This window comes from Pseudoliparis swirei, chromosome 2, assembly GCF_029220125.1.
Source record: "Pseudoliparis swirei isolate HS2019 ecotype Mariana Trench chromosome 2, NWPU_hadal_v1, whole genome shotgun sequence".
NCBI lineage: Eukaryota > Metazoa > Chordata > Actinopteri > Perciformes > Liparidae > Pseudoliparis > Pseudoliparis swirei.
In genome coordinates, this window is record NC_079389.1 from 12,114,280 (window position 1) to 12,137,741 (window position 23,462).

The following is a 23,462-nucleotide window of genomic DNA, read 5'->3' on the forward strand; positions in this document are numbered from 1 at the left end:
TCGGCTATGAGTTGAAAGGGGAAAGGTAAACAAATTAAATGTATACCTTTTTATGAATTAATATTCATTTATTAATCAAAAACACATCAATAAGGAGCAAGTAAAATAAATATTCCCCATGGTGAGATAAAAAAAGGGATCACATGAGGGTTTTAATAAATCTTCTCTGTTTTCGATAGCCCTATTGAACTTATTGCTTTTTCACTTGACCTGCACCCCGATGACCCCCCACTGAGAGCCGAATATAAAGCACAGAGATATTCCTATTTATTGGACCCTATGGGAAATCCGACCACTTAGATCTTGCGTTGACTGTGATTGTGAACAGTTCTAGCTTCCGGACAAAACGATGCACATCACATGTCAAGTGTCTGGTTTCTTTAAAACTCCTTCCAGCGCGACTGTTTGACTCGCATATTTTCCACAAGACCCTTTTTCTTTTATCGTTCATCCTTCGGGGTGCTGGGGGTTTGTTTGAGAGGTCTTATGTTTATGTACACTCTCATGGTGTGTGTGTTAGAGGTGCTGTCACTCAGCCCTCTCTCAGTGAATCAATAACTCTTTTGTCTGCAAAAGAGCGAGCCTCCACCCCATCAGCCTCATCCCACTGTGTCTGCTATGCAGAAACAATGTGACATCTCACATCCCCAAACAACCACAAGCAGTCAACACACTCCAATCAGTGACTCAAGTCTCAGTGTTTTGAACAGGTGGACATACAATTTCGGTAAAGCTCTCATTTAGTGATGAGTTCGGTACTTCATTTTATGTCGTAAAATATGTTGTATTTCACTGGTTTGGATCGTCTTGGAAAAAAAGGCAATTGAATCTGCCGATATGGTTACCGATCAGATTTTATTTCCTGTCATATTATAATATGATATGATCTGAATTTAGATCAGCAACTATACAAGCAGCCAATGCAGAAGCAGTGTTTGGTTTGTGTTTTTACGTCTATAGAAACCCCCCGCTCCTCTTCCTTATCACCGTCTTAATAACTGACATACGGTAATCTTTGCTGGGTCTTTGTTGTACACCCTGCTACGGAGAGTCATATCTCTTTGCCTTGCACCTTTACCCTCTCGCTCTTCTCTATCTGCCCTCTTTTTTTCTCTTTCTTTATTTACTCTAGTTAAATTCTAGGTTTGAAAAGGCTTGTATTTTGCCATTTCTTCCAAATAAGGCTATTAAAAATACCATTCAGCTAGATTGTATTTAACAGACTCCCTTAAATCTGTGTGGCGAGACAACTGAGAGGCATTCAGTTTACGCTGACATCAGCAGTATTTTTTACTTCTGCGAGGGAAAATGTTCCCGTCGCACCAGACAAATTATCTTTTAAATGCCTCTTGACTTGTCGATGTTATCATACAAGTATTCGGCCGGAAATTCTTCACTCTACCATATCTGTCAGCTTAAACATCCTTCAATTGATAATCTACTATTGAAACCCTCTTCTGGTGCCCCGTGGTGCCAGTGTAACCAGCCTGGCAGTGTGATCCATGGACACTTGTGTGTGTGCGCACACACACACACACACACACACACACACACCACCACCAGGGCAAGGCAGAGCTAATGACTCATCTCTCTCTCTTCTTCTCTCTGTTCGTCTGTATTTCTCTGTCTCTATCTACAGGGGACATCACTCAAAAGGGCTATGAGAAGAAAAGAGGCAAGCTGTTGGCACCATACGTCCCACAGATCCAAGGTAAGGCGCACAGACCTGCAGGGAATTTACTGTCCAGGACCGGTTTATATGTGTCCCCTGGCTGCCTGTTAGCATAGCAGTTGGCTCCGTGTCCTTGCAAGACCAAACAGAATGGGTAAAACAAATCTTATGACTTGTATCCTTGTTCACAGCACGTTCTAAATGTTTTAAAAAGAAAGAGAAATCTAAAATAAAATCCCCAGACTTAAACATTCAGCATATAACAAATCTCAAACTAGTTTTTTTAATTACATTTTTTAATGGATTTAATTGAGTATTTTGAATATTAGAGATACCACATGGTCATAAAGTTGACATGGAGGCTTTTGACACATATATGTAATTCATCTTGTTAGATTTGATACAGCTGCTGCTGTGTCCTTAATTCTTAACCATGGTTCTGTTATTATTGCCATAGCCCTGCAGAAGCCATATACAGTCGTATAGTGTTTGTAGGGGCCAAATAACAATAGATGTTAACCAACCACGACAATGAAGACGGACTGTATTGGAAATGTAAATATTAGGTGGCTCTGCTAGAATAACTGGTCCAGATTTTATCTCAATTAATCTTTCATAATGCAAATTAGAAGCTCATGTTTTACAGAATGCTAATTATGTATTTAATTATTTTATTTATTTAATGCAGTTTGTGCACATTAGTGCCTGCCTTCCTGTCTTAAGCTGGAGGTGTTTGAGAAGAATGAACTGTGAAAAACAGGGAGACGTGATTTTTCTAAGATTATCGGTCTCTGGCTTTTGACTGTGAACATACATTTATATATCAGTGCAATGTATTTGTAGCCCCAGTTGAGCAGTCAGTCGGCCCGAAACCCCAGAGAGGAGTCGCCGTCTGTAAACTTCATGCTTCCCCGTTCTTTAACCGGGCTCCATGGCATGATGGCAGTCATCGGTTTGGCTTGCTATCAGAATGGCAAGCCTCAGTGGAAACCAGTCTGTTGTGGGACGCTCATTGAAGGCTTTCCACTGGAGTTAGCTGGCCTGTTATTCAGCTTGTGTGGATCATCTCCTTCTATGTCTTTCTCTTGCTCCCTCTCCCTTCTTGTTATCGTGGAATCGTATGTTTTCTTTCCGTCTTTCGTGGTTCGATCCACTAAGTCTGGATCCTTACGCTTAAAAAATGGAAGTGATAGATGTAAGGCAGAAATAGATGCGCTTTGGTATTGGTGACATTCTTCCAGCGCGATGAATGGATGTGTTGGGAGTTAATGACACATCCATCCATTACAGTAAAGTAAGGGTTAAACAGCTGCCGGGTAGAAATAGGAGACCAACAGACTGAAAGATTCTGAGCTCCATGCTAAATTTCACACGCCTTATATTTCACTGTAGTCACAGGACTGTGTATATGTAATCAAGTAGGCTACAAAGCCAGATTATTATTATTTCCTTTGTTTTTATTTGAGTGTTTTTGGAGCTGCACTGTCAGCTTTGAGAGTAAATAATTAAACCATAAACCAGACTGTGAAGACAAACATTTAGGAAAAGTTGTGATTGTGAGTGTATCAGCATCAAATTGAGCTCTGTGGGGAAATTGTTTGTCCATCCTCAGTAAGAATACAGGTATGTGTTATCTTGAGTGATTTGTTTTTTGACTTCTGGTTTAAATTGTCCGTTGATTTATATTAAGCACATATTATTTCAATCATTTATTCATGTTTTTGATTCTGATATACAATCGGATACTGGATGCAAGTCATTAGCCAAGGATATTTGCTCAAGTGGGATACACCAGTTATGTCATCAGCCGCCACACCTGTAAGTGTAGGCATCACAATGCTGCAAAAAAATCATCAGAGAGCACTATGGGCCAAGAACAACATCTGCTGTGACGGAGCAAGCCTCTGATTGGCTCTGTGCCGTATGTCTGTCTCAGACGTGTGTTCTTCCCAGCAACCGGGTCTGGTGGCCTGGCTTACTTTTATCGACCCGTTTCCTCCAGGGTTTGGGGAAAGGCTGACGTGTGTCTTGGCTTTCAGGGCAACATAAGGGACCCGCATAATGTATCGATGTGTCTATCCATGCCGAGGGGATGCTGTGTTTGTATGCATGCGTGTCAGACTTCATGCATTATGTGTCCTTAAATGACCTCAGGCCGAATGAGGCCTGTCAACAATTTGAAAGTGTTCTTCAATAGATTCACTCAAAGAGTGTGTGAATGTTACTCAGCATTTCTGTGTGTGTGCTGCTGCTGTCCGAGAGTTGCTGACAGTGTGGAGCTCGCTTATCCCCACTAAGCTGCTGCTGAAAAGCCCGGCGGGCTGATGGCTGTCTGGTTGGCCGGGTGTCTGACCGGCCAGCCAGCTAAGTGTTGGATCTAGCTGGGTGAATATGGCATGGGAGGGCTGTGTCCTCTAAAGGCTGTTTTCTGATGGTTACACTTTTTTGTTGTTGTTGTACGACATTTTATGTTTTCATCCATATGTGTGTGTACTGTCTGTGTGCCTGTAGTAGTTGGGAGGGGGGGTGAAAGGGTTAAGGGAGGGGCTAAAGGGTTAGGGGAGGGGCCGTCCAACTCCTCATCTCAGAGGAGCCTACAGACCTCGGTCTTTGGACGGTCCTCCATTCGTACATTTTTTCTGTTGTTAATGTCTGTCAGTATGTACACGTTATGTATGTACCTATGGAAAATAAATTACTTACTTTCTTACTTACTTGTAAAGACAGCCATATACAAACAACTGCACTAGCTTTGACTATACACGTTGGACTGAAGTACATGAATATAGCTGGATGTCAATGCCGAGTCCCACATGGTGTGTCATTAGGTCGAATGTGTTGGAACTTTTCTTTCTAAAAATGACGCATCTTTGTCGCGTTTCAAAACACTTCCTCTGGGGAAGGAGGCCTCCAAAAGCGGTAGGCATCAAATACAATTTGTCGTGGTAGTTGTACCTGGCCGGCTTACTTTTGTATTGCGATGAACTCAGTTGGCTGTGTTTGCATATGAGGATTTGAGTTAATGTCTCTGTTACTGCATATTTTAGCATCCAGTTAGCAGGTTTTAAGTTTGTGTTTGTCAACTCCACAAGGGTTCTAGTGTTCAGACAACTAATATAATGTATTTTTGTGTGGTTTTTCTGCTATTTTCAAATATATTTAAGTAAAAAGGTAGATATCAGGAAGTAGAATGAAAAGACAGACAGGAACCGGCCGGAGTATGTGGAAGCATGGCACTAATTGGTATTGCATATGGAGACGGAGCTACAAAACTACAGGAGCATCGCTTTAAAATGTATTTTCCTCTATGTCCCACTGTCGGAAAAACATATGTTATACAGCTGTCGGCTATATTGCTGGGTTATAGTCCATAAGCTGTTTAATTTTGTTGTCCTCCTGTTTCACTGTTTGTAAAATTGTCCTTCAACTCTGCCTAAAACACCTGCTAAGGCCTTTAATTACTCAACATGGAGATACAAACAAGTTGTGGGAAATTTCTTTAGTTGGTGTGTTCCTAGAATATATTAGCACTACATATGATTGCATTTAGATCTCTAATATGCAGAACATAATATTCCATATTAGGGGTAAGATTTTGCTGTGAATAATTAATGTTTTTTTAATTTGATCTGGATCAAACTTGTGACGTACAATAAAATAATCTAATTTCATCATATTTTACATCCTTAGATGTATGTTATGTATGCATACTTCCATACATCCAACACAACAGTATTAGAGCATTAGAAGAAGTGAAGTCAATGGTAGAAGACTACAAACAGAGCTCGCACCACAACCTTCCTGCAGGCACTACTCTCGGGTTTCCCCCAGATGTTAACCACTAGTAACTTAATGAGGCTCAAATGCGGATTGCATAATCAAAAGGATGAATCACGGCCGACGTCACGCAGAGAGGTTGACGTGTTTGAGAATATTTGAAAGCTCAAGTTAGAGAGCGTTATCTGTTTGACATTCATGGTGCTTAATCACCTCATGTCTGCTACTCCTCTGTAATTTGCATTTGATTGCCTTGAAAAGCTGGAAGGCAGCTGGAAAGCTGCGAGAGAGCCTGGATTCATTTAAGTGAAGACTTTCTCAACTACAATCTACTGTATTAGAAGAAAGCAGCCTAAATATGGATTACAATAAGCTTGTGGATACTGGATCTAGTCGAGCAATATTCAGAAGTGTTACTCTACGTCCAAGGCACATTCTGCAAAGAGTGTATATGCTCATATTTCTGATGGTGACATTTCTGTTCTTGAGCATTAGAGGAAGGGATACATCTTGTTTCTGTCCTGTTGCAAACGGCTTTGTCTCTCTACAGGTGTAGATCCTTCTCTGCAAATTGACAACAGGATCCAGGCCTCCTCCCAATCTGTCCTCCCAGGTTCCAAACACAACAAGTCCCGGGCGGCCAACACCCGGGATGAACGCTTCAGATCTGGTAATCATGTCTCCAATATACTGCCTGAGGATTTAAAATGCCTGGTGCTGTTTTTTTATGCTGGAGATTAACTGTGTTTATGTGTTCTTTTAGATTTGCACACGGAAGCCGTCCAAGCAGCTTTGGCAAAGTACAAGGAGAGGAAGATGCCAATGCCCTCCAAGAGGCGATCTGTGTTAGTTCAGTCTTCTGTTGAGGCATGCACCCCCCCAGGTGAGACCTCTGTTCCTGTAGCACTGTTCACTAAGGGCAAGGCTTATCCTGTAAACACGAGTTTAATGCTTCCAAAAGGTTGTTTCCATGTGCTCGCGTGAGCATTAGAGTGTAGGATGCTGACACTCTGTTGTGTCCAGTGGTGGAAGATGATGTTATCCAGCTTTTGCTACTGGAAATAAATATGCAATTTGATGAATGTGTCCATTCTGTGTGACTCAAAAGGGCTCAGTTCTCACTGTTGTATTCCCAGGCAGACATCCCACATGCGCTGCATAATGGATGCATAATCAGATTTTTAACATAGTCTCAAAATGACGACCTTTTGCCTGCTTCTATAACCGCTTGAATTGTGTGGGCCTGTTCATTTAAATGTCATTTCACTGCGTTCTGCAGTTTTTTTTGGGATTGTGATCTTTAAGGCCAAAAAAAACAATTATTGTATTGTAAATAATGTTTGCGCAATTGTTTCCAAAAAAGGAATTTAGTCAATCTTTAATTGATAAGTTATCGGTGCAATATTTGATGACAGCAAACTTCCCAGTCTCTTAACTTTGTGGCTTTGTAATAGGTGTTTAAGAGTTAATTGACATGAGGCCTTAGAGAGAGGACACGGAGTGAGTAAACGGATTAAGAGCTCAGACATTGGGGTTTGAACAGAAGAAGGAGGGGTCAGGGGTCTCTTCATGGTCACTCTGATATACTGAGATGAAGTACAAAGGTATGGCTAACACATCCACAAAATCATTGGACTGAACATACAATATAATTTGAGGCTCTGCTAGGTTTTCCACGCAAGGGGCATTTGCCGGTATTATTAGTCATGGTTGTGCTACTTACTTTGACATTTGATCTTAGGTTTGAATTGAAATGATTTCATTAGACTGCATTATCAACATTTCATGAGTAGGTAATAAGGTGGTGGATGTTTTGGCCACTAATGGTGCTGTTAAGTAATATTTAGATGAACATGTCCCCCTATTGTTGGTCTCTGTATTTAACGCTCATGCACATTGATTAACCTTTTCCTTTTCCATCTCTTATCTTGCTACTCTACAGTGGCTGGTTTACATCTGGTTACACTACATGTCTGAACACTCCATGTCTGATTGTGAAGAATCAGTAGGAATGTGAGCAAAATTATAATTTTACTGCCAGCCCTGTCATTCTATCCAATGTGGCATGATTGGATGGTAGAAGCCGCATTCCAACAACATACATTATGCGTAGCCAATGTACAGACCAACAGTCACAACAACACAAATAGCAATACCTGAGATTACTATATATTGAGCAGTGCTAGCGGCATCACCCGAGGAATGGCAATATTGTTTTGACAGTACACTATTTGATTCCAGACTAAAATATCTATGAGATGGATTACCATGAAATTTGGAACAGACATTTATGGTCTTCAGAGGATGAAGCCTACAGTCTTTTGCCTTATTTCCACTGCATGACATTGAGCCAAATCATGCTTGGCTCGGCTCCACTGCAGATAGTACCCCCCTGAGTTGCAGGACCTATTGACGGTAGCTTTGCTATTTAAAAATGTGTTTGTGCAAGATGTCCCATGACACGCAAGTGACGACTTTGTTGCCAATCCTCTCTGACCAATCAGTACCCTGCAGTGTTTTAAATCTACATTCCAATATATGTTCTTCTGGCTTGAAACCTCACTGAAGGTGATTGAAAAACAAGTACCATGTCCTATCCACATCTTTTGCCAATGTAAAACCAAAAAAGAACAGTTTGAAGCGAGTCAAGCGAGCTGTGCTGTAACATGCAGTGGACGTTTGGCATTTGGTGATCTCTTGATTTCTTCTTGCCACCACCATGAGGTGTATATGTGTGTGAGACAACTATTGGAAGGGTTTGCCATGACATTTGGTTGAGACATTAATGTTCCCCTTGGCATGAATTATACATTTTTGTATCTGTCCGGCACGTTGGTTTAGAACCAAATCCCTGCAAAGCAAAGGACATTCTCATTCGGCTCAGCTATATTTTGTATTTAGAGCCTATTAGCCAATTTTAGTATGAACATGGAACCCATTGTATCTGCTTAATGTGAGCATGTTAGCATGACATTAGGATTTAGCTTAAAGCACGACCACTTTTGTCTTATTTTCACGTCAAGTTGGCAAACAGTAAAAGTGATTTACAGTTATAGTATAGTAGAGTGAGATCTGTTTCTGCTTAAGTTTTCTATCTTTTATATTCCTCCCTACCTCCAAATCTTACATCACTGACTGCCTTTCTTTTACCCACTCTTTTACTATCTATTCTTGTTTTTGTCTGTTTATCTGTGACTAATACCTCTTTTACAGTTTACTTCCCATTCTTTCCACCTCTCTATTTCTACTTTGCATTGGTTCTCCCTCTGTGTAACTGTGTCAAGGTTACTGAGATTGGGAGGGAGATTGGACAGAGGCAGAGAAATAACAAACTGACTCATAAATGTGAGATAACCCCCATGAGTCCACTGGTTGTAGAGACATTACATTCAAGCTTGTGATGATCAAACCTCGTCCAGCCTTCCTTGAAAGCCTCAGTCGATGGACTTTACTTGTAACGATATACTGTGAGTGATGAGGAGGCAGATTGATTGCAAGAAGGCTTATTACTTGAGAGAACATCTTCAGGCATGTGCTGATGACACACACAGGATTATACTCTGTGTTCTAAATGTCTCCTTCTCATCCTCTCATGCCCCTTTTCTCTCTACTCAAACCTAGTTCTGGTTCTGGGCTGGTGCTGGTGCCAGTTCACAGTTGGTTCAACTAGCGAATCTTCAAGAACCAGCTTGCTTTCCCACAGGCTAGAAACCCAAGTTACAAGTCATTAAATCATCGTCAAGGTCAACTGAAAGTAGAAGAAAAACACTGACGGACGACGTCGTCCCTTTACAAGTGTTGCTTCTGGCTTTGCAAACCTACATCGGCATCCAACCACCTGATTGTCCTTTAAGTGTATATTGCTATTATGTATAATATGACAATGCAAGGAGACTGTTTGTCTCTTCCAAGGAACACGAGTTGGATTTGATGTCCGGAGTTTTTAAATGGTTGGTGCCGCTGTAAAGGGAGCTGTTGTATTCTTTTATGTTTTGCTGCCAAAACACCACATTCTGCAGCACAAACTGCCTTGGTGGTATCAGTAAAGGGGTATCATGGACTTGGGATTGTTTTTACCATTTTCCTTTTCAGGCTTTGTTCTGTAAAGTATGCTGTGTGTCATATTTTGAGACGTCTGAACGAGTTTTGTTCTTCACATGGGTTGCTGCTGTTTACTTCGTTATTCCTGAATAATGTGGGGGAAAGTGTGACCTTTCTGGGTGATTTTTGACAACGGTCGTTTCATTTTCTCAAGAGGGCGATGCCGAAGCCTGTTTAGCTGTTTCATTACACTCAGTTCTCTGCAGAATGCAAATCTCAGACTGGCCCACTTGTATGTAACTTCAGTGGTTCTGTCAAAAGAGCAGACGTTTCTGTGTTTCTGGCAGATGGAATGGAATGGGTTCATTTTGATTGATCCTCACTTTGCTTGAAGTTGTTCCTGTTTGGGCTATTTTTGCTGAGACCAACCGCTCACGGCTGTCTCAAGAAAGAGACGGTAAAATCATCAGTGACTGTTTTGAGTCCAAGCAATAGCTTAAGCATACACCACTATTCCAAAGTCTCATACCAAAATTATAAAGGGATTTGGTCAGGCTATTTTAGGTTGAGTATGTATTGCAAGTACAGTGTACATATTTATTTCAAAACCCCTTCAAACAAGAATACCAGTTTTGGTTAAGTCAGAAAGTTCTCATAACTGCCTCTTATACCGACTGTATACTTACTATACCTTTTGTATAGTTTGCAACGTAAATATTTATCTTAAAAAGCTACCTTTGTTCCACAGTTATTATTGATCATTATTATTCATATAGGCAATAAAATACAAGCATCCCTTAGCTCAACATATTCCATCTCCATTGAATTCATCTGGCCATTGCACTTGCTTATATGTACTCTGTCCAGTATGTATAAGTAAAATAATGTATCATCAGCACATCATCTAAATCCTGCAGCCCCATATCTTTGTCCACTGTTGTGACGTTGCCCTGTCTTGACCTGTCAAACACAGACACCTCCTCAGCGTCGGAAGACGAGGGCTCACTCCGCCGGCAGGGACGTCTGGCCACCTCGACGCCCTACCAGGGCCAGGGCCACCCAGCCGTTGAGCACTGGTTTAACCGTGTCATCCAGGGTTCGTCCACCTCATCATCCGCGTCATCCACCTCATCCCACCCAGGAGGGAGATCCGTCACCACCACCACCACCACCACCACTTCCCACGCAGCCCTCAACGCCAACGCCGCAGCTACCGCGCTGGCTGACTTTATGGCACACACCCAGCTAGGTCAGTGACACACACGCAGTCTAACACGCCATCAAATGACGGCTGGCCAATCTGTATGTTCTTATCGCTCGGCATTCTTGTAGTCCAGAGATGGTTGAAGTAGGAGAGTATTGTGTAACTAGACTGAGGTAACATTTTCATGCCACGATAGGAACCAGTATTCAATGTTTAAAATAGTTTTTATGCTTATGGAATTCTCACGAATCCGGTGTGCTGGTAGAATAATTCTGATTCTGATTCATTGCCTTCACATTAGAATTACATTAGTCCTTTAATATATATATATATATTAGTGCTGTGAAAAATAACGCGTTAACGAGTTATGATTAAATTACAGGATTAATTAGTTAATTTTTTTAACGCAGAATGAGCTTCCAATCCGTCTGTTGTTGGTCGTCTCTAACCAGCAGCATGTCATTTTGTCTCTACGTGTCGCGTTAACACTACTCCGATCCCGACCTGATTACAATTTTTAATCGTTTCACAGCCCTAATATATATTTGTGTGTGTGTATATACAGGTATCCCAGATTTTGCAGACTTTATTTCTGCTTTTTCTGTTGTCTTAATTTAGCTTCTATATCAGCAGAAGTTTGGTGCGTTCTCTTATTGCCAGCCATTCCGACTTTTTCTTATCAAAGGTGAAATCTTAATGTATTATGATGTTGCGTTATGTTGCTTAAACAGTTTCTTAAACTGTAGCTCGATCGCAAATAGGAATGTTTATCGCATCTGCTACTGACAAAGCCATATCTCCCAACAGTTCCACAAAAGCACTTGATGAGGCATGACAAAGAAAACAAGTAACAGAGTATTCGGGTCCTCTCAGTTTGGTTCTTCCGGTCTGGACCAAGAAAAAGAGATTTTACATTTTAGTTTTGGTCCAGTTCCTGTTCCCTCTGATTTTTTCATCATCACCAGGATTATTATTTATTTTTTCTTCAAACGTGCCAAACTGGTTGGATATAAAAGCACCCTCACGCCTAATTTATACTTCTGTGGAAAAGCTTGCACACAAGCTCTTGCACATGGTTTGTGGAGCTCGCAGAGTGACAGAGACAAACCACAGGAGTATAAATCCGGCATAAGGCTGGGCAGGTGTGAAAGCTGTCCATTGCACCCTGGTGCTGACCAAACCCCAAACTGCTCTCAAGCGGACTCGGTTGCAGTTTGTTTATGAACCAACCAAAGGCTTTTATTTAGCATGATTTCAAAAGCTAAACTATTAATAAATCCATCTGCTGGTTGTGAAATCTGTCCCTCTGACATTTTAAATGTGTCTGTAAAAGGCTATCTATATAACTTATTTATGCAAATAACATGGTAACCATGATAACACATACCCACACAAGACCTCTCTTTTCTCAAGGGTGTAGTCATTATTTATAACATGCGTTTAATTTGCTGCCTAATAATTCTAATAATGCTAATAATCAGTTATGTCTTTGTGACACCAAAGAACATAAATATACACATCAGAAGCAAGTGCTGCATAAAGTAACCAGAATTGTATTTCCCCATGTGGGTCCTGATGATGCAGGATGACGAACACCAAAACTGTCCAATCAACTAGTTACCTGTCAGTCTGTCTCTGAGTGTTTTCTCCTCTTAGTTTATTTGTTAAAAGTGGGAACAGGAAACGGACTGGAACTAAAATGCAACCATGTCGAATGTTGTTTCCTTGGTCCCGACCAAATGAAGCTTACTACAGCTGTAAAACACTCTTAATTTAAACCTCTCTAAATCAGCCATCTTACTGTCATTCCGTCATGCGAAAGGTCTCACAGTCACTTCCCGTGTCACCATCTAGTTAATGAGATTCAGTGGATTCATCTTCATTCGTCTCTCTTAGCTGCTGCAACGTGAGATGCCGTCTTTCTTGTGTATGTGTGTGTGTGTTTGTGTGCCTGCTGGCAGAACGATACCCTGTTAGGATGGAGCTGTCAGATTTCTGTCCAGCCTGTCACCCCTCAGGCTTGCTGTCATAAAGTAGCAGCAGTATGAAGCAGAATGAAGCTGAAAATACATCTCCCATATTATCCTGTTCCTTGGCCCCTCAAACTATGATTCTGTCTTTCACTTAAGCAAAAGATAATGACTCGAAGGCCAAGACACTTTTTTAAATCACACATGTCTGCTGTGCACATGGTATATTTAATTAATACAGAAACACACAAGTTATTATTAGGGTTGTTTGAGCGCACCTCTCTATAACTTTTGTGTTGGTCCGACAACACTGTGTTACCGTAACATTTAGGGTAAAAATTGTTTGCAGTGGGGTTGAACATCATATTGAGAAGTTTTAGCCAAAGGTCTAATGTTTTGGCCACCCCATTTACAAACATGAGGGAGGATACATATCAGAAACCCATTTCACTATAATTCAATTCAGTTTATTTTGTATAGCCCAATATTACAAATCACAAATTTGCCTCAGAGTGCTTTACAATCTGTTCACATACGACATCCCTTTCCCAGGACCTCACATCGGATCAGGAAATATACCCAGCAAATATAAAAAACCTTTAATAATGCAGTCCAGTATAATAGTACTCACTGTGACATCAATAATCCAATACACCTGGCAGATCTGTATTCTTGAATTGCTTTCAGTTTTAATGGTGTACTTATATAGTAGACAGGGAGTGTGCAACTTTATTGCAAGGATTCCTTTTTGGGGTTAAGCACAAAAAGAGGTTGTCACAATGTCCCCAGACTTTCCTGTTCATCATACCACTTGGACATCTTGTTCTCTGTGGATTTTTCTAAGGAGAATGTTTTTCTTCTGAATAGAAACATTCGTTCATTATCACGGCAGGTGATTAAAATGGATCTGTAACGTGAGTGTAAAACATATGAAAACCCTGTTAAAACACACTCCTGAATTTAGGGCTCTCCACTTGCAGATGACAAAACGTGATGCATCTCACTCCAATTCCTAAGCTGCCAGATCAGTTTGTTTGTAGATTTTCATTTGGTAACGATAGCCAAAAATAGGCCTGGCGTTTGACCTTTTAACCCCCGACGCCCCACTCATCACAGATAACCACTCGGCGCCCCCCGATGTGACGGGGCTGTCGGAGCGCTCCTCGCTTCATACGGAGCATCCCCAGGTGGCCTCGGTACGAGGCGTTTCCCGGGGCTACAACAACCACACCAGCATCATGGAGACTGCAGATGGTGAGTTTCCTACTCTCACGCACACAGACACACACACACACACACACACACACACACACACACACACAGGAACCCGGTCACCTCCCTATCTCCCCTGCTGTCCATCCCTCTGTCTTCTCAGCTTCGCAAGTCTGCCTGTCAGCCTGGCACAAGCTGCTGACTGACCCTCTTATGTTGCCATGGCAACACTGCCCCACTAATAAAAACACACAGTTGTTAATGATTTATCCAGGAACATTGATTCACGCAATTCAGTTCTTGTCATGTTGTTAGAGATTGAGTGCATAGAATTAACAGCCAACAAACATTATCCATCATTTAAGCGGCACAGTCTCGTATGTGCCCAACATTGCCAGCAGTTTCCTGATTGGCTATCGAATATATTGGCAATTAAATGCTGTGCCAGTGAAATCGAACCAAGAGGGTGTCCCATTACAATGTTTAAAGTATACATCTGAACTCAATATTTCTTTGTGGTATTAGGTCAACTTATGTCTCGTCTTAAGGTTAGAGGTTTTTACTCGTTCAACGTCAGAGCAGAATGCAGCTTTGAATTAATGTCCAATGTATGAGTTTGCTGAGAGAAAACTGGAACAGCGCTTCAGCAGATCTATTTCAGAATCAGAATCAGAAACAGTTTTATTGCCAGGAATGTTTACACAAACGAGGAATTTTTTTTGGTGGAAGGTGCAACATTTGGACATGACAAACAAACAACAATCAACACGACAGAAAGACAACAAATAATGTGAAAGTGTTTGGGTGTGTGCTTCAAGTGGTGTGTTTTAGTTAAAAGTGATGTGTTTAAGTTAAAGTGCATGCAAATAAAGTGGCATGTGTGTGGAGGAGGCCTCACTTCCTGCCATCCGTCCTCTGTCATCAAGAATGTGTGCGTAGTCTGGTTTTCACTGCTAATAAATGCATAACCAGCCCACCTGGCTGTCACATAAAGGGGAAGGGCATTAAAAAATGTGTGAAGAGTTCAATTTTGTCACTTCTGTTTTACCGTTTGGTTTTCAAGATGTTTCAAAGCCACACTGCGAGAAGTCATTCACAAAAATGAGAAAAATAGCACACAAAAGAAATGGTGAAAAATCCTATCTTTGTTGTTAGCTCAACGGCAGCGTGTGTCTTGGCGCTTTATAAAGCCTGTTCTCACCTTTGTCTGGCTGCATTCACATGTTCACAATCGCACAGAACGCCAGCAGGACTGTTCCACTGACATCCTGATGTGTCTCTCCTCCAGGCTGTGAGTGGAGAAGTGAAGGATCCCACAGTTTAATGGATGGTATTCATAACCGGTCTTCCAACCCTATGGCAGTCTTTATATGTGCACTCTGCTGCGTGTGCATTCATGTTTGTGTGTGTTTCTGCCTCCACTGTCAGGTCTAGCACTTATCAAACTGTGTGTGTTTCCAGAAATATAGGAAAAGCTGCAGTGAATTCAGTCATTGGTTACGTGTGTGTGTGTGTGTGTGTGTGTGTGTGTGTGTGTGTGTGTGTGTGTGTGTGTGTGTGTGTGTGTGTGTGTGTGTGTGTGTGTGTGTGTGTGTGTGTGTGTGTGTGTGTGTGTGTGTGTGTGTGTGTGTGTGTGTGTGTGTGTGTGTGTGTGTGTGTGTGTGTGTGTGTGTGTGTGTGTGTGTGTGTGTGTGTGTGTGTGTGTGTGTGTGTGTGTGTGCATTGCAAATGCTTCAGCATTCCAAGCAATGTCTAACCATGCTCTGCAAATTGATGATGTTAAAGCAGGTCGTTTGAAAAGATGTTGTCCATGACAGGTGCAACTATTCATTCGGGGTTATGAATAATAAGCATGTCCTCACACTGAAACACAAAGACGTGTTCATTTATGGTTCTCATTGTTGCCATTTTGATAATGGCACATAGTTGGGTGGAGGAAACATACCACACAGTAACTTTGGTTCCATCGGGACTCTGTTATTGACGCAGTATGTGTTGGTTTCCTGATGGGTTATGCTTACTGTCATGCTTTTTCGTCCACAAATCCCAAGAAAAGATGAAAAAAGACAATTAATTTCACTAACAAGCATTGTCTGTGTATCCAAAGTCTGATCTACCGTAGTGTTCTGGGCAATAGATCTCAACTTTTGTGCAAAAGCAGTTAAAAACAGAACGGTTGAGCCACTCGTTTCACCTGGGTGACATGTTCCCTCATTATGATATACATATGCTCCGTAGTTCATTTTTAATCAATCCAACACACAGCGACCTTGTAAATACTCACTATAGCTCCAAATGTCTGTTCATCTACAGCTGAAAATGTTCCTCAAACGTGCTCCTCCGTTCTGAGTAACGCTTGATGAAGAACTTCAACGCTCTTTTAGTAAACTACTTACTGTAAAAGAAATGGTATATAGGGAGAATTTTTTTAAATAATTACGGCTTCGGTGGTAACAAATGAGCTTTAAGCTTGGAGCGCTGGACAGGGTACGGGTGAAGTCAAAAATACTAAGAGATCGACGAACACATTGCTGGTTTTGGGCTATCGGAGGGATTCATGAACAATAAGAAACGTGTAGGATATGGTGATACAAGGGCATTACTGCGAGGACCTGGTGTGCCATTTAAAAAATAAACACAAGCCCGTGTTTGCTACAGTATTCTAATGATGTGGGTGGATATATTCTGAAAATGTTCATTATAGTCATCATCGACATCACATGCAGGTCCTGGTTGGCTGTGATATTCATGATCAAGGCACTGCAGTGGGTGGGGTTCAGGGCCCTCGGATGCAGTCCTGTGTGCCGAGGGCTTTCTAATTGGCCCATCAGGTGCAGCGCTGACCCCCACACGTCTGCTCCCTGTGCATCTGTCCCTTCACGAGGAGGCAGAGTCTGTCTGAGCCAGGCTTATTATAGTGAGATGGATCAGGCAAGCTACGTGCAGCTGTGGCCTTTGTCTCCTGTGGCTGTCTGGAATGTCTGACACAGACCACCCCTCCTAAACTGAATATGAATTCTCGTGGAGGAAATGATGTCCGATGATGATTATAGACTTTGCATCTAACCCGACACCTCTCCTCCTCTCAGGCTCCTTTGTGTATGTTCTGATGTGTTTACATGGCTCTGCGATTCGGCTTTTCTGAGTATTGCATTTATGTTCTGGTTCTGCATTTCTAACACTTTACCACTTCAAATGACTTATTTTAACTTGACTGGGGTATGGTTGGTTTTAGCCTCCACAATTATGGATTTTGCAGAGCATAAGTGAAACATACACCTTTTGAGACACCTCATGAATCACTTAATGCAGGGAGGACATCTTTGTTGCTAGGCAGCAGACGAGGAGGCTCCTCACTTTCTGTATCTGCCTGTGAGGTTTGTGGGTGATTCTAGAGAGTATCTGGACTGAGCGACAGTAACCCTTTGACCTCCAGGTGACTGTTGGGGACCTTGTGGTCCACTGTTTTGTTGTCTTGCTACATTGTGAGTGACAGCTGGTTGTCCTTTAGAGCACCACGTTGACCTTTTCTTCCCTTTCCTCCCCTCATCCATCTTCTTCTTCTCTATTCTTCCATCTCTCAATCAATTTGTCTACATTTCTATTTATATTCACCCCACAATATTCTTCCTCAATTTCTTTTCATCGACTCAATATCATTGTGTAGGTGTTCCGGTCAACAGTCGCGTTTCCTCCAAAATCCAACAGCTGCTCAACACGCTGAAGAGACCAAAGCGGCCGCCGTTGCGAGAGTTCTTTGTCGACGACTTTGAGGATCTCTTGGATGGTAAGCTGTCCTGAAACCAATTACATGGCTTCTAGTAAATCAATAATTCATGAAAAAAAAGCATCCATCTTTCTGTGGCGTGATCAGCATATAGATCAAAAATGTCCGAAGTTAAAAGCTGATTTAAACTCTGCTGCTCTTTTGAGAGTGTAAGCTTTAAGATGTTGTCAGCTTTTCCAGCTTAAGCTAAGATAGTCATGTTGACCTCACCACGCCTCACAGATAAACAATCCAGGAACACTTTTAGATCAGTGGTGGTCATTTTGTCTTTTTATGGAGCTTAGACCACCAGGTGTGTTAAGGGAGTGGCTAGGGAGAACAGAAACACACACACACGGTGGACCTGCCCTGTCCAGCCATTTCCTCCATTCCAACCAGCCAATCGTTGGTTTTGGGTGGCTCTCTGCCAGGCTGAATAAACACTATGAAAATAAAAAAGCGGCAGGAATAGTAATACATCAGCAGCTAATTGAGTTTGGCACAGAAGCTGACATGGCAAGCCTCTGCTTGGTGGTCGGCTCGGTGCGAGCAGAAAAACACAGAGCTGAAAATGGCAGCAGGCTGAACACTATTTGTTCCTGATACAGGTGTTTTATTTGGCAGGGGATGTTTTCCCAGCTCAGTTAAGCATTTCTGAATACCTCTTGGGGAGAGTCTGAGGGGAGAATAGTGATGCCCCGTTCTCTTCCCTCTTTAGTTCAGCAGCCAGATCTCAACCAGCCAAAGCCAGAAGGCCTTCAGATGAGCCCCCTGGAAGGAGAGCCTCTCGGGGTGGTCAACAACTGGCCTCCCTCCTTGCCAGCAGCGTTACATCGGTGGGGCACAACTCAGCCCAAGAGCCCCTGTCTAACGGCACTCGACAATGCTGGCAAGCCGGTCTACACACTCACCTATGGTAGGTTTTAACCTGTGAATGAGTGGCTCACAATTAACACAAGCATCATCACCTCTTGTAATACTTTCTGGATTTTCTCTGTCCAAATAATGGACAAGGAAGTACCTGCGTCAGTCTCCACATACATTATTTAGTAATCTGCTGTTATTATCAGCTATTGTGTGCGTTTGTATGTGGATTCAGGGGTCTGGGGTTGTTGTATCGAAATAAATATGTGACACTGGAAATTCACATCTGTAGGTAAACTCTGGACCCGGAGTCAGAAACTGGCCTACACTCTTCTGAACAAGCTGAGTACCAGAAATGAGCCTTTGCTCGTGCCCGGCGACCGGGTAAGTCATGCGATAACACTGTTCAGTGACGGTCAGTTGTATGTTTTATTCCTTGGTTCATTTGAGGTATTTGGCGGAGGCTCCTCAAACAATATTTATATTTCCCTGAACATGAAGTAGTGTTGAAAATGTAATGGGGAAATGTTGATGGCTTGGAGATATTATTTTCAAGTCTGCTTATTTGAAATCTTGATATTTCTGATTGCCCCCTTCCAAATGATTGCATCTCAGTACTCCATCACCAAGGTCTTATTTTATTTCTTTATAATATCACAATCTCATTACTTGTGAAGGGAAGCAAATGTTTGCTTTCAGATCTTGTTCTTGAGACATTCTACACACCATGCGCCTGCTTCTTATACTTGAACTTAAAACAGGAACTGCATCACATCCTCCTGTAAAATACTGTGTGTGCTCCATTTGTAGGTTGCACTTGTTTTCCCCAACAACGACCCTGTGATGTTCATGGTGGCCTTCTACGGCTGTCTCTTGGCAGAGCTGGTACCTGTGCCTATTGAAGTGCCGCTGACCAGAAAGGTAAAGGCAAAAAGATCTCCTGGGAATGTGTGGACATTTCTAGCATGAGCTGTTCTACATAAACACTAAAGAGCAGTAGTGACCTCTGCTGGACAATTGACCCCTAATGAGAGCATTAAAAGTTGTGCACAGTTGCTTCATTGTAGATATTTACAATTTCTTCCAATATCCCAGAAAGTCTTCCATGATAACCCCCCCAGCAGCAGCGTTCTCTTTTAAATGTTCTCATGATGTTATGAGGCATCCCAGTTTCCAGCACATAAGCTGAAACTGAACCAAATTCACCCACATTAGTTTGACAGTCTGAATATGTACGGCTGTTCTTGTTATTATTGAGATTTAAGTGAGGTGAAACTATGTAATTCCAGTCAAAATATTAGATTACAGGTCAACTGTTCACTGGAGTGAGACTAATTTGTCTTCTCTTTCAATTCTTTTTCTGTCTCCTTTTTCCTCCTCTTTCTGTTTTGATGCTCCCATACATTTGTTCGTGCTTTTGTGCACAGTGTGGTTTGTTCAGCGTGAATCTATCTGGTTGTTAATTTGCACAGCCAATCAAATATGAGCGACTGTGTGTCAGATCCTGGGCTTCTGGGCTCCTGCTATGATTGGGCTTTGATGCTCCGCGGTAGATTTTTTAATGGTTATTCGCCGTCAAACTTTGTTCTTACCTGCTGCTTCTCTGTGTTACTTCTGAGGTTTCTTCTTCAGTCATCGTCCTTCCGTCTCTCCAGCAGACAATTCCCTCAGAGCATCTTTTCTCAAAGCCTTCCTGTTTCAAATGTTAGCGCTCTTGATGATTGTTATGTGCCAACGTTTTTACCAGTATGAACTGTTATCCTCTTTTGTCCCCCAGGATGCAGGAAGTCAACAGATTGGCTTTCTGTTGGGCAGCTGTGGCGTCACGTTGGCATTGACCACTGACGCTTGTCAGAAGGGCTTGCCCAAAGCACAAACGGGGGAGGTAGCCACTTTCAAAGGTACGTTCTCATTTTGACTGTCTGCATATTTGTATTTGGTTTGAACTGACTTCATGCCTCCGTCTCTGCAGGCTGGCCACGGTTGCTGTGGTTTGTGACGGATGGAAAACATGTCGTGAAGCCTCCGAAAGACTGGCATCCTCCGATACGGGAAGCCAGTAATGACATAGCTTACATAGAGGTCAGTGTGGTTTCATTGATGTTATAGAAAATAGAGATTGGCTCCTGTTTGAAATGAAACTGTTCAAATGTGTTTCCTTGTGTCCTACGTCCAGTATAAAACCAGCAAGGAAGGAAGCACCATGGGGATCACTGTGTCCCATTCAGCCATGCTGGTCCACTGTCACGCCCTCACACAGGCCTGCGGCTACACTGAAGGTGAGGAGGGCAGACTGCATTTTCTTCTCAAGTTCCCATACTTAATTAGGCTCCTTGTCTTCTCCATCATCTGTTCATTCTCCTCGCATTAAGATACTTTACAATCTATGACATGATAGAATGTCTCCTTCACGTTGCTCACACATCCCACTACGTTTCATTTAGCTGACGCTTTCATCCAAAGCAACTTACAGTCATGTTACATTCATACACCGTAGACACAGCTACAGGGTTAATTCAATTCAATTCAATTCAGTTTATTTGTATAGCCCAATTTCACAAATTACAAATTTGTCTTGCTTTACAACAATCTGTACATAGACCCCCTGCCCCCAAAACTCTCACATCGGATCAGAAAAACTCCCAAATAACTTCAAGAAAAAAAAAAAGAAAACCTTCAGGAGAGCACAGAGAGGATCCCTCTCTCCATGGACAGATGTACAATGATGTAATGTGTACAGAAGGACAGATAAATTTAAATAAATACACCATTCAATGAATAAGTGTCTTGCCCAGAGACACACCGACTAGGGCGGGGATTGAACTGCCAACCCCCTGATTGAAAGACGGACCTGCTAACCACTGACCCACAGTCGCCCCTCATCAGAGTGTAATTACAGTCTAATTGTCTAAGTGTAATTACAGTCTAGTTTGATAAATGCAGCCGCTCAATTTGTTGTGTTTCTTTCTGAGAATGTAAGGCGCCTCCTCTCCAGTGTCCCAGTTTTGCTCTAAATAAGTCCTGACCGCATTCTGACCGATTTATTCCTAATTACAGCGCTTGTTTTGTATTAAACGTAATTGGTTGATGTGCAATTGCTTCAGTAAAGAATATGAATGTCAAAAGAAATGTCTCAAATCATAATCTTGGCAAAATCTTCTTTTTGAATTGCAGCTGAGACGATAACCAACGTCCTGGACTTCAAGAGAGAAGCAGGATTATGGCACGGCGTTCTTACTGTGAGTGGTGCTGAGCTATCTGGTAAAGCTAATAGGAGGGTTACATAATAATGAATTATTCTATAATCCTGAAACATAACTCAAGAGTTTGAAACCTGTAAAAATATTGTGTTTCTTCTAATCTAACGCATCCTCAAAGCAACTCTGGTTTCAAACATGCTGTGGAATTTTCATGGCGCTCATATCCATCACCTGCAGTTACACGTTTAATCTCCTGGAAATGAAACAGTTGCGCAAACAATCTTTTCTTTATACGCTTCACACTAAGATCACATCTTGTTGTGACTCGCAGCTAGTTTACAGTGACATCATGTAGTTATGATATTCTTCAGACACATTTCGGTGCTTAAGCGTTGCTCTTCTGTTCTCATGGCAGAGTGTCATGAATCGGATGCACGTGATCAGCATTCCCTACTCCCTGATGAAAGTCAACCCCCTCTCCTGGATACAGAAGGTTCACACATACAAAGGTGAGGACCAATCCACTTTGACATTTGTCACTTTTCACCGTCACTCTGCTCGTTGCCTCTCAACCTCATGAAGAGGGAATTAATACAGCACAACTGTAGGGTGAACCCATCTATTTGTTGCTATTTACTTTGGAAAATGATATTATTTATTAAAGTGCATTGTGTCATACTTAGGCTACAATGTATGTACAGGTTATTCACGAGAAAATGCTTCAGGAGCTTGCTTCATGGTGAAATGGTAGTTTATCCAACATATTATGGTTTTTAGTATCTGTAAGACCACATTTGACTTCCAGAGAGATTCTGTTTTAATTCTCACTGCACGCTTGGCAAAAAAGGATGGATCGAAGTAATAGTGTGGCTCTGTTGTGTAGGCCTACTGCCCCAGTGGAGGGTGAGGACGGGAGGCCTGCTGCGCTGAATAAAATGCATCTCCTTTCTGGTCCGAACCACAGACCCAGCTTTGCTGAGTCACCTGTTGGCAACCGTGTCAGACTGTGCGTCTATTTGCTGTCACATTTTGTGATCTGCAATTGGCTGTCTAGCTGAATGACAGGTGTTGATTGGGTGATCTATTTGGTGAGCCTGTCTTTGTGTCTCCTCACACAGCGAGGGTTGCCGTGGTGAAGTCAAGGGACATGCACTGGTCTCTGCTGGCCCAGAGAGACCAGAGAGACGTCAGCCTGAGCTCCCTGCGCATGCTCATCGTAGCCGACGGAGCGAACCCATGTGAGTCCACTTGCAGATTCTCATTTAATAAACCCACAACCGATGATCATTGATGAGTTGTATTTGTGTTTGACTGTCTCTGTATGCTTGTATCTACGCGTTGTCACAGGGTCGATATCCTCCTGCGACGCCTTCCTCAACGTGTTTCAGGCACGTGGGCTGCGACCTGAGGTGATCTGTCCATGTGCCAGCTCTTCAGAAGCCATGACTGTCGCCATCCGCAGGTGAGCTGCCGCTATTGCACCGCATCAGAACAACAGCAACCTGCCCCCGCGTGATGTCCTTCCCGTGCTTTAAGTCCCACTGCACTTTGCAACATGAACTGCATGACGCAGCGAGAGGAGGGGGATCTGTGACAAGTCTCCGTTGATCCCAGAGCTTAGTCATGGTAAAGGATTAGGGTGACAGGCAGACTAAAAAACACATGCTTTGAATGAGCTATTTTTAAAATAAGAAATGCCTTTTTGAGAAATATGTGAGTCTAGAAATGTTCAAATTGATCCAATGGATTTCCTATT

At 42.3% G+C, this 23,462-nt stretch overlaps 1 protein-coding gene across 10 annotated transcripts in view; it reads left to right on the plus strand.

The window, feature by feature from the left end:
• Window positions 1-23,462, plus strand: part of dip2a (disco-interacting protein 2 homolog A) — a 73,992-nt gene that overhangs the window by 37,987 nt on the left and 12,543 nt on the right. For 5 of the 10 annotated variants that reach the window (XM_056422656.1, XM_056422665.1, XM_056422674.1 and 2 more), the window contains exons 2-18: window positions 1,640-1,711; window positions 6,000-6,119; window positions 6,213-6,332; window positions 10,464-10,739; window positions 13,781-13,918; window positions 15,165-15,206; window positions 17,544-17,663; window positions 18,361-18,558; window positions 18,799-18,890; window positions 19,317-19,427; window positions 20,284-20,407; window positions 20,479-20,588; window positions 20,683-20,785; window positions 21,681-21,745; window positions 22,122-22,215; window positions 22,825-22,944; window positions 23,054-23,168. In XM_056422656.1, coding sequence (XP_056278631.1) covers window positions 1,640-1,711; window positions 6,000-6,119; window positions 6,213-6,332; window positions 10,464-10,739; window positions 13,781-13,918; window positions 15,165-15,206; window positions 17,544-17,663; window positions 18,361-18,558; window positions 18,799-18,890; window positions 19,317-19,427; window positions 20,284-20,407; window positions 20,479-20,588; window positions 20,683-20,785; window positions 21,681-21,745; window positions 22,122-22,215; window positions 22,825-22,944; window positions 23,054-23,168 — 2,020 coding nt within the window. Of the gene's footprint in view, window positions 1-1,550; window positions 1,712-5,999; window positions 6,120-6,212; window positions 6,333-10,463; window positions 10,740-13,780; window positions 13,919-15,164; window positions 15,207-17,543; window positions 17,664-18,360; window positions 18,559-18,798; window positions 18,891-19,316; window positions 19,428-20,283; window positions 20,408-20,478; window positions 20,589-20,682; window positions 20,786-21,680; window positions 21,746-22,121; window positions 22,216-22,824; window positions 22,945-23,053; window positions 23,169-23,462 lie in introns of those variants that run through there. The other 5 variants (XM_056422691.1, XM_056422700.1, XM_056422709.1 and 2 more) reach the window with 2 other exon arrangements.